The sequence below is a fragment of the Zosterops lateralis genome, assembly GCF_965231275.1.
Source record: "Zosterops lateralis genome assembly, chromosome: 24".
In the NCBI taxonomy this organism is placed as follows: Eukaryota; Metazoa; Chordata; class Aves; order Passeriformes; family Zosteropidae; genus Zosterops; species Zosterops lateralis.
The window spans coordinates 1,254,400-1,269,312 of record NC_139784.1 but is presented as its reverse complement, the minus strand read 5'-3'; the positions used below and the strand labels follow the sequence as shown (position 1 = coordinate 1,269,312).

The following is a 14,913-nucleotide window of genomic DNA, read 5'->3' as shown; positions in this document are numbered from 1 at the left end:
AAAGCCTGCAGTCATGGATTTATAATGTATATATTTCATGGAAAAAAATATCTGAGGCTTGTTACCCCATTTGGGAGAGTAACCCAAACCACGTGAGGTATTTAGAACAGGGAAAGGAATTGTCCCTGCTCCACATACTAGAGGTGTGCAGCTCCTGAATCATTCTTCCCAAGCACAGAGGAAGAAGAAAAAGCTTTGTGCTCATACTAAGTATTTCACTTTGTGCTTTGGAGTTCACAGATAAGCTGGAAATAGAGAATAGTTTGAAACCATCAGGTTTGATTCTCCTGGTCTTCAGTGGGACTAGGTTTGCTGCTGGCTAGCACAGCTGAGGCAGCTGTAGCACTCCCAATTCTGTCCTGAATTATTTCCTTTTCCTTAACATTTCCTGTCTTTTAAGGCACTTCTGCCCAGCCAAACTGAAAGCCCATCTCAGTGGATGCCTGTGCTGTGACTGACTGAGCAGAGTCTGTCCTGGGGGACCTGTGGAGCAGCAGGAAGGGCTGATCCCACAGAGCTTCAGGGAGCACCTGCTAAGGGGTAAAGCTTTGGTGTGCCTGTAAAGCAGAATGTGTTGCCAGTCTGTGAGGAGTGCTGAGAATGGAGCAGTTCAGGACCAGAGAAGGGCTTTTGCCAGTAGAAAATGATCCAGAATACCAATTCCTACACTTCAGCTCTCCTAAAGAACAACAAACCAGTGCCCGGTCGTGTTTGTCCAGCAGATGCTCTGTCTGAATGTTGGACAGATGGGCCTGGAGGGGCAAACTGGGTTAGTGAGGAGTCGTTTGCCCAACTCAGGGCTGCAGTGCTCCCCCAAGGGCTCTTTGGCTTCTGGAGCAGAGGAGTTACATGTCAATGTTTAATTAGGAATTCCCTGTCTGATGCCCGAGCAGGGTGGCCTCATCGGGCGTCTTTGTGTAACGGTCCGTCCTGCAGGTCCTGCAGATGGTGTTTGGGAGTGTGGGTTCCAAGTCTTGCCAACTAACTTTTCTTTATTTGTACTGAGTGCATTTGAAGTTGCATCATTTCCTCGGTAAGAAGTTTTATTTTTGACTGGAGTTTTTGTCAGGTGGGGGAAATCCTAAATGGGAGTGCTCTCTGGTGGTGGAGATTTCTGCTTCAGTGTTCCCATTTCTGCAGTGTATTTTCCAGGAGCAACTGCATGTGAATATACCTTGTCTGGACTTACAGATACTTTTTTTTTTTTTTCAACTCCTTTCTCTAAAAATAAAAACTACAAAACAAAATAAAAGCTTTTTTCTTGCCTTAGTGGACTTTTTTCCTAGAGAAGAATTTGTCTCCCTTAAAATGATTTATATTCTGTGACTCACTGGTTTTTATTTTCTCATTATCAATTGATGTTTTAATGAGGTAATAAAAACTTCTCATGAAAGAGCTGATGTTCCTTCTCAAAATAACCCACAAGGATTAAATACTGTGAATTGCTTTTTGGCTGCTGAGCTACTGGAGAGAGGGGACTGAGGGGAGACTCACTGGGGCTGCAGCTCCTCCCTAGGGGCAGCTCCAATCTCTGCCCCCTGTGACAGGGACAGGACCCAGGCAATGGCTGGAGCTGTGCCAGGGCAGGTTTAGGTTGGATTTTGGAAGTTTCTTCCCCTAGAGGGTGCTGGGCACTGCCCAGGCTCCCCAGGGAATGGTCCCAGCCCGAGGCTGCCAGAGCTCCAGGAGTGTTTGGACAGCACTGCCAGGGATGCCCAGGGTGGGATTGTTGGGGGATCTGTGCAGGGACAAAGGTTGGATTGGATGATCCTTGGAGGTCCCTTCCCACTCAGAATATTCCAAGATTCTATGACATTGATACCAAAATGATTCCAAGGGAACTATTTCAGGGAAATGTTTTGTTGCAGCACAAGCTGATGTTCCTTCCATGAGATACAAAGCAAGGTTTGACCATAGGGGTATTGCCCCCAGAGTGGACCATGGAGTTCCTTTTATTAAGGAACTTTTTATGTTCAAGGAACTGCACTGTTGTTGCTTTGACTAAGGAAACCCCAGTTCTATGTGTTACACCTTAGCACTAAAATGCTTGTGCTGGCTGTGAAAATCACCAGAGGGATCAGTGGTCTTGTTTTGTGACCTTCCCCTGCAGAGGAGTTGTGGGTTTAACACAGCTCAAAGCTCCCCATTTGCACTGCCTTCGTGGGTTGTTTTCTTAAGCTTTCCTGAGCTCTCCATGGGCAAGGCAAACCCGTCTCTCCCAGCAGAGCTGTGCAGCCAGGGAGAGGCCCTGCTGTTCTTGGCCTGCTGCTGTGCTGAGCCACGCTCAGGGATGAAAAGGGGCTTTATCAGCAATGAGGGGCGAGGAGCTGGAGCTCCTGGGGAAAACATCTGAGCACAGCTCTGCAATTTTAACTCTGGTGCTCGGAAATAAAGAGAAATGAACTGAGATGTAAATGGGGACGTCACTTGTTCAGAAACTCTGTATCCCCAAAGGCAGGCTGGAGAGGTGCCTGTTTGTCAAGCCTGGAGACAGATCCATCTTCCCCCGTATCTCCATCTGCCTTTTGCCACAGACCTGAAGACACAGCTTACAGAGCCCAGTAAAACCTTTTAGAAATTGGCTTGGAGGCCGAGTGTGGGATCTGCCATCTGAGCTGAGCTGTGGGGAAGTGGCAGGCAGGATGTGAGTCTGCTGCCTGTGCCAGCAACCCAGCTGGAACCCCTCTGGAGCAGAGGCTCTGCAGGGACAGGCTGGCAGGGCCAGATCTGAAGGTTCTGCTTGGAGGCAGAGGGTGCTGGGCACTGCCCAGGGAATGGTCCCAGCTGTGAGGCTGCCAGAGCTCCAGGAGTGATTGCACAGCACTGCCCGGGATGCCCAGGGTGCGATGTTGGGATGTCTGTGCAGAGCCAGGGCTGGAACTGGATGATCCTTGGGGGTCTCTTCCCACTCAGGATTCCCTGATTCTCTGATTCACTCAGGGACACTGTACTATCGCGGGAGGAAACTTAAACTGGGCTCTGGCAATGCAAGTTTACATAATTCATTACTTAAGGAAGAGGTCAGAGTATTGGGTGCTATGATGGTGGCTTGGCACAACACTGCAGCAGGAAGGGCCTTTATTTCTTTATTTCTCCTCAGCCCAAATAACCCCCCTTACCCTCTCTGTGGCCATGAACCCTCCAGCTGCTCATGGGGCTTAAAACCTCATCCACAATCTGCTGGATCTTTATTTTCAGCATCAGCAGTGCCTCGAGCAGCAGTTCTGTGCTGCTGGGCCGGGACTGGGGAGAGCAGGCTCCTTGTTCTCCATTGGGTAACTCACCTTTGTCGGGTGTCCATCTCCAGAAGGAGGGAATGATTCTGCTCATTGTGATGTCCTTGTGGTTTCCATTACATGTTGATGTCCCAGTGTGACTTGATCTCCTCAATACCAACAGTGTTATGTGGGTTTGTTTTTTCAAGCTCTCCTCTCTGTATGTAGAGTCCCTCATGGGCTCCCAGCCTGGTATCTAATCCCTTCGCATTTCTACCTGTTCAGGATCTTGCAAAAAATTAAAATTAGGGGTATTGGTATTGCTAATTATGTTGATGTTATCTTTTCTAAAACATTACTGGTACCTTTCAAACAGCATATATCTCAAAAATGTTAAATATCTTTGCATTTTAAGCTCATTATTGTTTTGGGAAGTGCATACCAGGACACTTTCAGTTAAAAGTGATGTAGGAACAAGAGGATGTTTTGCAATTCTCGTGTCTTCCCGGTGCAGTGTTCCAGGAGGAAGCTGGAGTGGGAGACACCAACACTTCTAGAAAGTGGAATGCTGCTCGCTGGATGATATTTCTTGAGTTTTATTACACCTGCTAAAAACTGACGCTGCCAAGATGCTGCAGAAAATTCTCAAATGAACAATAGAAAATGTCAGGGCTGTCACCACATGGGGGTGGCAATAAATTCAATAAAATAATGCTGGAATTTGTGCCGGAGTCCATCAGGATTCGAGGCTCCCGGGCTCTGTGGAGGGGTTCTGGTGCCATCTACTGTCCTGAGGTTTAAATACAGCTGCAGACAGGTATTGGTGCTGGAAATCCCGGCCTTGTGTTGATCCCTAAACCTGTTCTCCTTTCTCTTCCTGACAAACAAATGCTGTGTGAATTCCTCAGCCATTAACCTGGGATTATTCTGAGCTCTCCTCATAGGTAACTTTCAATAAAATGGGCGTTTGTTTGGAAACATCTTCTGACTTAAACTTTTTTTTTTTTAACTAGCATTAAGTTATTTTCTGTCTTGTTTCCAGAAAGAATCGAAGAGCCGGGTATGGATAGGAATGGTGTAGTTTAGGGTTGTTTGCACACATTCTTAAGAATTTTTCCTCTCTGGTGCGGCAGCAGTGATGATACCAAAGTGCCCTTCCAGCCAAAAGGACTCATTGCTGGAGCTGAGAGGCTGCAATTCCCTCAAGTGTGATTAGACCTCTCAGTGAGGGCTTCAGAACTTCTGCTCCTCTGGCCCGAGCTGGGCCACGGGCACAGAATGTGAAAAAAGATTTTGCCTGTAAATCCCCTTTATGAAGCAGATTAGATGTGCTCCTCACACTCGTGTTCACTTATTGTCAGTTGTAGAAACTGTAAATTCCATATCATGTATCTGGAAGTGAAACAGAGATAGAAATGTCCTTTGTAAGTGGTGGAAACCCAAGCCAGCCCTGGGTCATTGTCCTTTTACCCTCAGGTCTCTGCTGCTGTACCATCCCTGCTCGGGGAATGTCCAGAGCCAGGGTTTTATTGTCCTGTGTCCATAGGGTGATGGATGGAAGAGTTCACCCGACGGCCTGGGCAGTCCTGAACCTCTGCCTTTGTCTGATTTCTGCCTTTTGTCTCCTCTGGACAGGTTCGAGAAAGGCCGGATTTACACCTTTATCGGGGAGGTGGTTGTTTCCATGAATCCTTACAAGAACCTGAACATCTACGGGCGGGACACCATCGAGCAGTACAAGGGTAGGGAGCTCTATGAGAGGCCTCCCCACCTCTTTGCCATCGCTGATGCTGCTTACAAAGCCATGAAGAGACGATCCAAAGACACCTGCATTGTCATCTCAGGTAGGCTGGGAGGGCTCTGCATGGTGATGAGCACTTGATCTGTGTGAAATTCCAGGCGGAAGGAGAATAATGGTTTGGCTAATGACAGCGTTTTATAAAAGAAACTTCATTAATCTTAAAGCTGCTCATTTGCATTTGAATCCATATGTGGAGACCGGCACAATTATTTCTTATCTCATTCAAGAGCTGGTGCCAGCCAGGAGCTGGATCTGTGCCTGCAGAGGGATAATGTGAGCAGAAGCCTTGTGTCTGCTCCAGAGAGTGACCTAGGATCAGGATTGGGATCAGCAGAGCTGGGATCAGCAGAACTGGGCTCGCCTCTCCTCAGGAGCTGCTGATTTTTGCCACTGCCTTGACTGTCCACTGTTTGTTCCCTGCTCCATTGGAAGGGCCATGGCTCCCAGCAGTGGGAGCCGGGCTGGTACCAGAGTGGTCCCTGGCTGGATCCTGGCACTTGGTTTCCTTGATGTCCCCGTGCTCGGGCAGCTCTGAAAGGAGAGAGCCCCGGGCTGGGGTGCTGAACAGTGGCCTCTTGTGCTGCTGCAGGCCAGGCTTTCTCCTCTAACAATATTCCTTTGATCCTCTGTGTGCCAGCCCTTTTCCCGACCTGTGGAATCTCACAGCACAATTGCTCAAAGTCAGCCCAGCAACAGCAGCCAGGCAGGGTTATGGCTGTGTTTAGAAAACGTCCCAAGTGCACACAAAGGTTGCTTTAAAAAGAAAAAAATCAAACCACCCAAGCGCTGTTGGGGTAGAATTGAGGTCTTCTGTCCAATGATTTGTTTTGCTTTTTAAAATCTGTTTGGTCACCGTGGTGTTTCTGCCCCCAGGTGAAAGCGGGGCTGGGAAAACTGAGGCCAGTAAATACATAATGCAGTACATAGCAGCCATCACCAACCCTGGGCAGAGGGCTGAGGTGGAGAGGTAAGGCCTGGGCTGGAAAAGAAGGGAAATTCTCCTGCTTGTGGATCTCTTTCTGTGGGCACTGCAGCACCATGTTATCAGATGGTCTCTTGTACATGCTGATTTATACTTAACTTTTTCAGGTACTGCTTTTACTCTGGGAATTTTGCAGTTTTACTTATTGAAATCACATTAAAAAGTTTATTTTGAAAGTTCAAATATTCAAAATCAAAACAGCATCTAGAGCTATCATCCAGCCAGTATCAACCATCTAATGGCAGGACTCAATGATCTTAGAGATCTTTGCCAACCTAAATGATTCTAAATTGCTTTTCCTGGGGCAAATTGCCTGAAATTTGGGTGGGCTAGAACACCATGTGGAGTGCAAGGAGTGTATTCCATGACCTTCCAGGCTCACATGATTCTGAATTGCAAAATGTCCCTCTCTGTCCTGGAGTAGAAGTTTTGAAACAAAGAAAAGGCTTTGACTTTCTGCAGAAACAGACTTAAACCTACCCGGAATGAACTTTTGAAAATTACTTGAGAAGCAGTTCAGAAAATTGGTTTCAGAATTCAAATGTATATAGAAACTGAATTTCTGGTGCTGATTTCAGGGTGGGGTCTGGTCTTTGAAGCAAAGAGCATTTGCTTCCTCTGAGGAGCATTGCTGACAGCTCCCAGCTGATTTCCCAATGGGATTGCTGATGTCATCCACATCTGCCCAAATCTGCCATCAAAGAGCATCACTGCTGTCATTGAATTCTTCTGAGAAATGGCTGTGAAAAAAAATCCTGTGGTGTGAGCGTTGAAGTCTTATTCTACTCCCTTTTCCATCCATCCATCCCTGCTGCAGAGTGAAGAACATCCTGCTGAAATCCAACTGTGTGTTGGAGGCCTTTGGCAACGCCAAAACAAACCGCAACGACAATTCCAGCCGGTTTGGAAAATACATGGACATCAACTTTGATTTCAAGGGAGACCCCATAGGAGGGCACATCAATAATTACCTGCTAGAAAAGGTAAGGCACTCTCCCTTCCACAGTTACAGCCTTTGCTGGAGTTACTTTTGCAATCTGGGCTTTGCCAGTAGAAAGTTTTCAGGTCAAACATTTCCAGCAGGTGAAGTATGAGGGCATGGAAAATAAATCCAGGGCTTAATTGTTCCTCAGGAGTCAGGAAAGCCACTGCAGTGCTGGCAGCCCTTTGCTCCTGGAGCACCACAACTTCCAGAGCTCACCAGCAATGGGGCTGTGTTACCCAAAGGATTTTATGTGTGTGGGTGTCTGAAGTTTAATCTCAGTTATTCTTTTGGATACAATTTACCCTCCACACAGCTCTTGCTTTGTAATTCCTGTGCTGAGCTCTCCCTGGAGAAGGAGATCTCCAAGGCTGTAGGGAGCAAGTGTGCTTGAGAAGTGTTATTTTGGAATATCACCATAGCCTTGGGTGAGCTGTTGGTAGCATTGTTTTAATATATTCCAAGTGATCCTGAGCATAATTACTTTTTTCGTGTCGTTAAGTGGTGTCTGAAAACATTGGAATATGCAAAACTGGAGAACTCAGGCGTGAGCCATTAACAGTTCTGCTGTGTGAGACACGTCTGGCTTTGATTATGTGTTTGACCACATCTGCCAACACCCTTTTTTGTTTGTGTTTCTTTTTTACTTCTCCCTTAATTTCCCTGAAGTCTATTTTCAGAATAAACACTTTATTTAAAAAAACAAAACAACAAACCCAAACATTTAACTTGGGATACTTTGATGTAAAAAGAGGACTGTGACTGCAGCTGCAGTGACTTAAATCCTGATGATTTATTTATCCTGGTTGTTTATTTCATATTCTTGACTTCTCCTAAGTTAAATTTGTTTCCATTTGAAAGCAGTGGAGGCTCTGGCCCAAATACAAGTGGTAACAGACAGTGGCTTTACAGCAGGAACACATCAAATCATGGAATATCCTGGGTTGGAAGGGACTCACCAGGATCATCCAGTCCTACCCCTGGCCCTGCACAGGCCCCCAAACAGTCCCACCCTGGGCATCCCTGGCAGTGCTGTCCAAACACTCCTGGACCTCTGGCAGCCTTGGGCTGGGACCATTCCCTGGGGAGCCTGGGCAGTGCCCAGCACCCTCTAGGGGAAGAACTTTTCCCTGAGATCCAGCCTAAACCTCCCCAAGACAGCTTTGTTCCTCATCACTCTTCATAGTTCAAACTTTCATGAAATAAGGACACGTTGCTTGTTGACTGAATGTCTGCTGCATTTAACCCTTTTTTGTGATGTTTTACTCTGATCTGGAATGAGGATTCTGGAATGGAGCTGTAGCTCCCAAAAACAAGGTCCTTGTGTCAGAGCATTCCCTTGTACAGCTGGGTGCTGTGGGCAGCCTGTCCTGGGGGTGTAGGAGTAGTGACCACCAGGCCCTGAGCATTTATTTGTAGTCACAGAGTCCTGGTTTTCATTTCCAGTGACTAACTCATTCTAAAGCTAAAATGATGTTTTATTTTACTCTTCCATGAACACAACACTGTGGTTCTTACATGGGATTCCTGGGTGGAGGTAGGATGTTGCAGCTGTTACACAAGCTGGTGCTTTTGACTGTAGTCCTCAAGCTCCAGGGTCACACATGTGTGATGATGTTCCCAAGAGGCTGAGTGTGAGATGGGATGGATTTGGGGTGTTCTGGTGATGTGGGTGTCTGAGGTGAGGTGCTGATGTCCCACTAACACCCAGCTCTGTGCTTTGTTCCCCCAGTCCCGTGTGATTGTGCAGCAGCCTGGAGAGCGAAGCTTCCACTCCTTCTACCAGGTGTGTGTTCCTTTGCTGGAGTGGTGACTTTTCCCAGTTTCCCAGACACTTTGTGCAGAGCACTCATGGCTCTCTCCCTCTCATGTGTTTTGCAGAGGGTTCCGTTTTGCAGCATCTTGGGTGATCTTGGGTTCCTCTGCGGGGGCCTGGGCTGGGAGGGAGCCTGGGAAGATGGATTGTTTTCTGTCCTCCAGTCCCGTATTAACACATTTCTAAACTGAAAGGGAGGCTGACTAAACAAATATGGTAGGGCATTGGACTTTGACTCACTGTTTTATTTGTAGCAAGCCTAATCCCTCTATTTTCTCTTGAGGCCTTTAGTCCATATGGAAGTAATTTTATGACACCAAGTTGACTTTTTTGGTTTTTTGGATGTTCTTTAATGTCTTCCACATTGTGTGGTGTTTCCCTGTGTGTCCTTTGGGGGCTATGGTCAGCCAATTAATATAACCTTGATTCTGCACTGAGGGAAAGGAAGGTTTGTTTATTTTTTTCCCACTTTTTCAGTACTCCATGATGGCATGTTAGCACTTTCCTCACGGATGTGTCATTTCCAGGAGGAAAAGTCTCTGTGTGGGCAGTGTGCTTTGCCAAGGCACAGCTGTGGCATGGCACAGGTGTGATCAGGTCTCTGAGGGGTTCAGATTGGTTTTTATACAGTTGTGACTCCAAAGGACAGTGATGTTGGGTGCAGAGCCCTGCACCAGTGCAAGCCCTGCATCTTGCGCATTGTGCTCCAGATACTGCAGCAGTAATATTTTCATTATTTTGCACGTCAAGCACATATGAATAAGAGACAGAAAAAATAAGGGTTTTATATTTTTCAGTCACCATTTATTAAAACTCTCTTCATGCAGCTCCTGCAGGGAGGTTCTGAGCAGCTCCTGCGTTCTCTGCACCTCCAGAAGGATCCATCAGCTTACAGCTACATCTGCCCTGGGGCACAGCTCAAGGTGAGGGGTCTGAGGGACCCAGGGACAGCTTAACATTGGAAGTGCTGCTGGAAATGTTCCAAGCACTGCTGAGCTAGCAGAAGTTGAGATCAGTGAGGATGAATATGGAAAGGTGACACTGGTGTGCTGTTTGTAATGAAATTTCTGGCACTAACAGATAAAGCATGAGTGTACTTAGAATCATAGAAAAGATATACCTCTATGCTGCTTAAAATATACAAATACACCTGTGCGTGCTGCATGTGTCTGCTTATAAACAGCAATAAAATGTTTTGTTAATAAATGCAGGTATGGATATTTGACCCATTACCAGTGGCAGAAATTCCATGCTCCTTAATGGGTACCTTAAATTTCCTTCTGGAGCAAAAAGTCAGAAGGACTCATTTTTTGAAGCAGGGTCTTTGAGTAACTGAAACACTGAGTCTTCAATTCTGACTTGTCCTTAAGGAGGAACTCTGAGCAGGGAAGAAGGGAACAAACCCATAAAGTTTTAGACAGCAAGATCCTGAACACTTCAGATATACCTGGAGCTGTCCCTAGTGTTGTCTCTTTGAAGCAGGGTCTAGACCAAAGCCTCCCTGATTTCCTGGGTGCTTTTGTGAGATGCACTTTGCTACAGAAACCCAGAGACCTTCTCCCATGCCAGATGATTCTCTCTGTAAGAGAGGAAAATGTGCATTGAAAACAAACCCAGGAGGCTGCAGGGAGGGAGAGAGAGGCTGATCTTGAGAGAATTGGAGAACAGAGATTTCCTGCTGGTGTTCTGCAGCCTCTGCTCAGAGGGTCTGTGACTGCATAAATTGTCCCTGTTCTTCTGGGATTTTTAAATTAACTCTTTCTCAGCAAATTCCACTGGGAAATTTATTGTGCTATGGTGGAATTCTGTGTCTCCTGCTGCCAGAATACGTGTGTGAAATGCAGGGTTCAGTGTCCAAGCACGCAAGATGGCGTTGGAATAACCTGGGAAACCTCATGACAGTGTCTTGCCTCTATGAAACATCAAAGTGCATCTGTTTCCCATGGGCTTGTGAAATCCTTGCTTCCTCACAGCTGACTTCCATTAAACCCCCTCATCCCAAACGCCTCTCTTCCCTCAGTGTTCCATCAATGACGGGGCTGAGTTCAAGGCAGTTGCTGATGCCATGAAGGTGATTGGCTTCAAGCAGGAGGAGATCCAGACTGTCTACAAAATCGTGGCAGCCATTCTGCACCTGGTAAGCTCCCTGCCATGGGTATCCATTCCTGAATCCATCCCTGGGCTGTTCCTCAGGAGGGCTTGTACTGCCAGCAGCTCTGATTTTCCTGCTGCAGAAGCCCTTGGAAGCTCTGGTGGTAGGGAAGGTGTGTCCATTTCACAGCTCCAGGGTTGAGAGGAAGTCCTTGCTGGAGCAGGGCACTGCAGTGATGATCACATGTATTCCTGCATGTTCCAGATCCCAAACCAGGCAGACCACTAAGTATTGGGAGCTGTTGAATGTTCTGAAAAAGAAGAAACTGTTGGGGTTTGGCAGTGAGGGGATAGGGAGCTTCTGTCCCTTTGAGGTCTCACACCTTCACCACAATGATTCTGCTTCACTTTGTGGTGAAGGTTGAGCACAGGAAACACAGGAGACCTCTTAATTCTTTGTGTTCTGAGGCTAAGGAGATCCTTCTTCCTCGTGGATCCTCCTGGAAGCCACAGAGCCTCCTCCCCTGCACAGTGTCTCTGTAGCTCAGCTCTCGTGTTTCCCTGAGGAAGGAGGTGGGCAGGAGGAGAGCAGCAAAGAACAACTTTGTTCCAGTTCCTTCTCCTCCTTGGGATGGCAGTGCTGGGAAGGAAGGGAGACAGAGCAGAGTGGGGCCATTCAGGCAGGCTGGGGGATAACCCTCTGCTGTGGATCTCCAAGGGGTGCCACTGCTTAATCCTGGCACAGAAGGTACCCAGGAGCAGAGCTGTGGGGTGCTGCCAGTCCAGTCTCACTGGCACTGACCTCTCAGCTTCCCTGTGCCATTCCCACTCCCTCTGTGGCAGTAGCACTGCCAGGGGAACTGCAGCCAGTGGTTTCATGGTGAGCTACAGTGAAGAGAAATGCTACATCCAGCCTTTGCATACATAGTGCAATTCCCTATCCCTGGACTCTGAATCTTGGGATGGTGTTTGATTAAATCTTGGGAAGTGTTTGATGTCATTTGTCCCAAAAGCCGAGCTCAATACTGAGCAGGAAGGCTTTGCTTTGAAAAGGCCTTTGCTGCTGCCACTGACATGGGAGGTTTGAGGGTGGAGATATGCATGACCCACCTTCCAGGGTGGCAGGAGATTTCCAGCCTGGAATAGCAGGTAGAAAATGGATGGGCTTGGGGTGTGCTGATCCCTGTTAGTAAAGGGTAGACGGAGAAATGCTGCTGATTGCAGGGGAACCTGAAGTTCTCAGTGGATGGAGACACTCCCATCATTGAGAACAGCAAGGTGGTGTCGGTGATCGCTGAGCTCCTGTCCACCAAGGCCGAGCTGGTGGAGAAGGCGCTGCTGTTCCGGACGGTGGCCACGGGCAGGGACGTCATCGACAAACAGCACACGGAGCAGGAGGCCACCTATGGCAGGGACGCCTTTGCCAAGGTCAGTTCTGTCCCTTCCTGTGCACAGGAGTGTGACACCCACCCACACACATCTCTGCTGCCTTGGCCCGTGGGTTGAGCTATGCAGCAAAGCACGGCCGTGCCCAAGGGAGGCATTGCTGCCAGAACTGCACATTTTGCAGTGCTCAGTCCCAGGAGGATTCCTGGGTGGGTCAGTGAACACAGGCCTTGCTGTACATCCTGCATATTTCTCTCTGAATCTATGTGCTCCTGTGTTCTCTAGGGGTCTGTGGCAGCTCCCCAGCACCTTCCAGCAAGGATCCAGCTCCCACAGCCAGCAGTGCCAGGCACACTGAGGAGGGGATGGGCTGCAGGCTGGGCTGGCATCTGCAAATTGGTTATACAGGGAGGAATTTGCTGTGAAATGGGATCCTCAACTTCATTTTGAAGTTAAAATCAAGGAGTAGAGAGTGGAACTGTAACATCTAGAATTCAGGTTGGAAACACAAAGTGTTATTTTTAATTTTTTTTTTTAAAGAATTGTAGAATGGTTTGGGTTCAAGGGACTTTAAAGACCATCTTGTTCCAACCCCCTGCCATGTGCGCCATGTGCACCTTCCACAGGAAAAGTGAGTGCTGATGGCAGGAGTGACAATTGTTCCTCCTCTGCTAAGAAATCAAATTGTAAGGGAGGAATGGATGAAGTTGTGAAGGTTACTGATTATTAACTTGACTTCTTTTCCTGAGATAATGTATTTATCCAGCTTCACAGCACATTTTGAACATGAAGACTTTGAAGACACCTCTGCCTACAGAACATGATCTTTGTGAAAGGTGAACAGGATTATTTTCCTGTCATTGTGTTCAGTTGTTGGGTTTCTACGACTGACCTCTCTCTTGCTCTTCCCTATTGTTAAATAATTCTCAGGAATGGTACTTATTAGGCTGCTGAAAAGCTGACTGGAATCAAATTAGGGAACTGCTGCACCCAGTGACCTCACTGGGATTTTGACTTGGTGTAAATGAGTTTTGGAAGAAAGAAAAGAAATACTTCCATAGAATATTTTCTGCAGTCAGTAGCTGCTGATTTTCAGCAGAACATGACCTGCGGCTTTGGTGGAGGCCTGGAATGAGCTGTGTTAAATTTCCTGGGAAGAGCTGAGGCAGGTGCAGGCAGGAGCCCTCAGTCTGTGTTTCCTGCAGGCCATTTACGAGCGTCTCTTCTGCTGGATTGTGACACACATCAACGATGTCATCGAGGTGAAGAACTACGACACCACAGTGCATGGCAAGAACACAGTCATTGGGGTCCTGGACATCTATGGCTTTGAGATATTTGACAATAACAGGTGAACCACCTTCTAAAGCCCAGTGTTGTGCCCTCGACTTTCCCAGAACACTCATCACCTTTTCTTCTCATGTTTTTGCAGTTTTGAACAATTCTGCATTAATTACTGCAATGAAAAGCTGCAGCAGCTCTTCATTCAGCTGGTTCTAAAGCAGGAGCAGGAGGAGTACCAGCGAGAGGGAATTCCCTGGAAGCATGTGAGTGCTTTGGCAGGGGAGGGAGAGGTCGGTGTGAGGTCAGTGTACCAGCACAAGTCCCAGATCTGAAGTTGCTGCACATGCACAGTCGATGGGACATCTGTGTCCCTGCCAGGCCTGGGATCAGGCTGAGGCAGGAGCTCCCCAGTCACCTCACCACGTGTCTCCTTGGGAAAATAAGGGACTCCAGGTCTGGGATGAAACCTACTGTGGCACCTCAGTGATGCCTCACATTACTGTGGGTTTCTGTGCTGAGTGCTTATGGATTTTTCTAGTTGTTGATAATAACATGTAAAAATCTTGACTTTTACTGTTCAACTCTCTTCAGAATGCCAAGGACAGGATGTGCAGTGTCACTGTGGTGACTGCACACTGCTGAATTGTAAAAGACATTTTAAAGGGCATTCTGCATAAAGGACCTCTGCAGAGGTCTTGAGATGTCTCTGACGGGTTTGAAAAATTGCTTTCTTTGCTGTTCAGTGTAGGAGAGCAGCCTGCTTTATCTGGAATCAGAGATCTGCACATTCAGAGCTGATTGCTCCTTGCTGTCACACTGGCTGCTATGACCAGCACTGGGACCCTCCCATTTCTGCAGCCAAGGTCACCAATACCTCTGTCCTTTGTTTTCTGCAGATTGATTACTTCAACAACCAGGTTATCGTGGACCTGGTGGAGCAGCAGCACAAAGGGATCATTGCCATTCTGGACGATGCCTGCATGAATGTGGGGAAAGTCACGGATGAGATGTTCCTCGAGGCGCTCAACAACAAACTGGGGAAGCATGCACACTTCTCCAGCAGGAAGGTAACCCACAGAACCTCCTCTCCTCTGCCATCCCTTCCCCATGTCCTGAGGTGGAATGGAATGAGGAAGAGGGGTTTAGTGTTGGGTGGGCTGTAATCACGACGACTGAGTGTGAGATGAGGAGCCCGGAGCAGCTCCAGGCACAGAGGAGCCCGGCAGAGGGAGCTCCAGCACGTCCAGTGCCTCATCCCTTTTATTCCGGGATAAAAGGAGCCTGAGCTCGTGCCTTGACATATCATGATGTCATCTGGAACCAATCGATGCGCCGGCTCGGCCCACGTGTTGTTCT

General features: G+C 47.7%; 1 protein-coding gene across 3 annotated transcripts in view; it reads left to right on the top strand.

Moving 5' to 3' along the window:
* MYO1D (myosin ID) overlaps positions 1-14,913 on the top strand; it is a 154,744-nt gene that overhangs the window by 30,907 nt on the left and 108,924 nt on the right. For all 3 annotated transcript variants that reach the window (XM_083877442.1, XM_083877443.1, XM_083877444.1), the window contains exons 2-11: positions 4,851-5,059; positions 5,890-5,983; positions 6,816-6,981; positions 8,713-8,766; positions 9,624-9,719; positions 10,817-10,933; positions 12,112-12,315; positions 13,479-13,624; positions 13,706-13,820; positions 14,454-14,624. In XM_083877442.1, coding sequence (XP_083733568.1) covers positions 4,851-5,059; positions 5,890-5,983; positions 6,816-6,981; positions 8,713-8,766; positions 9,624-9,719; positions 10,817-10,933; positions 12,112-12,315; positions 13,479-13,624; positions 13,706-13,820; positions 14,454-14,624 — 1,372 coding nt within the window. The remainder of the gene's footprint in view (positions 1-4,850; positions 5,060-5,889; positions 5,984-6,815; positions 6,982-8,712; positions 8,767-9,623; positions 9,720-10,816; positions 10,934-12,111; positions 12,316-13,478; positions 13,625-13,705; positions 13,821-14,453; positions 14,625-14,913) is intronic.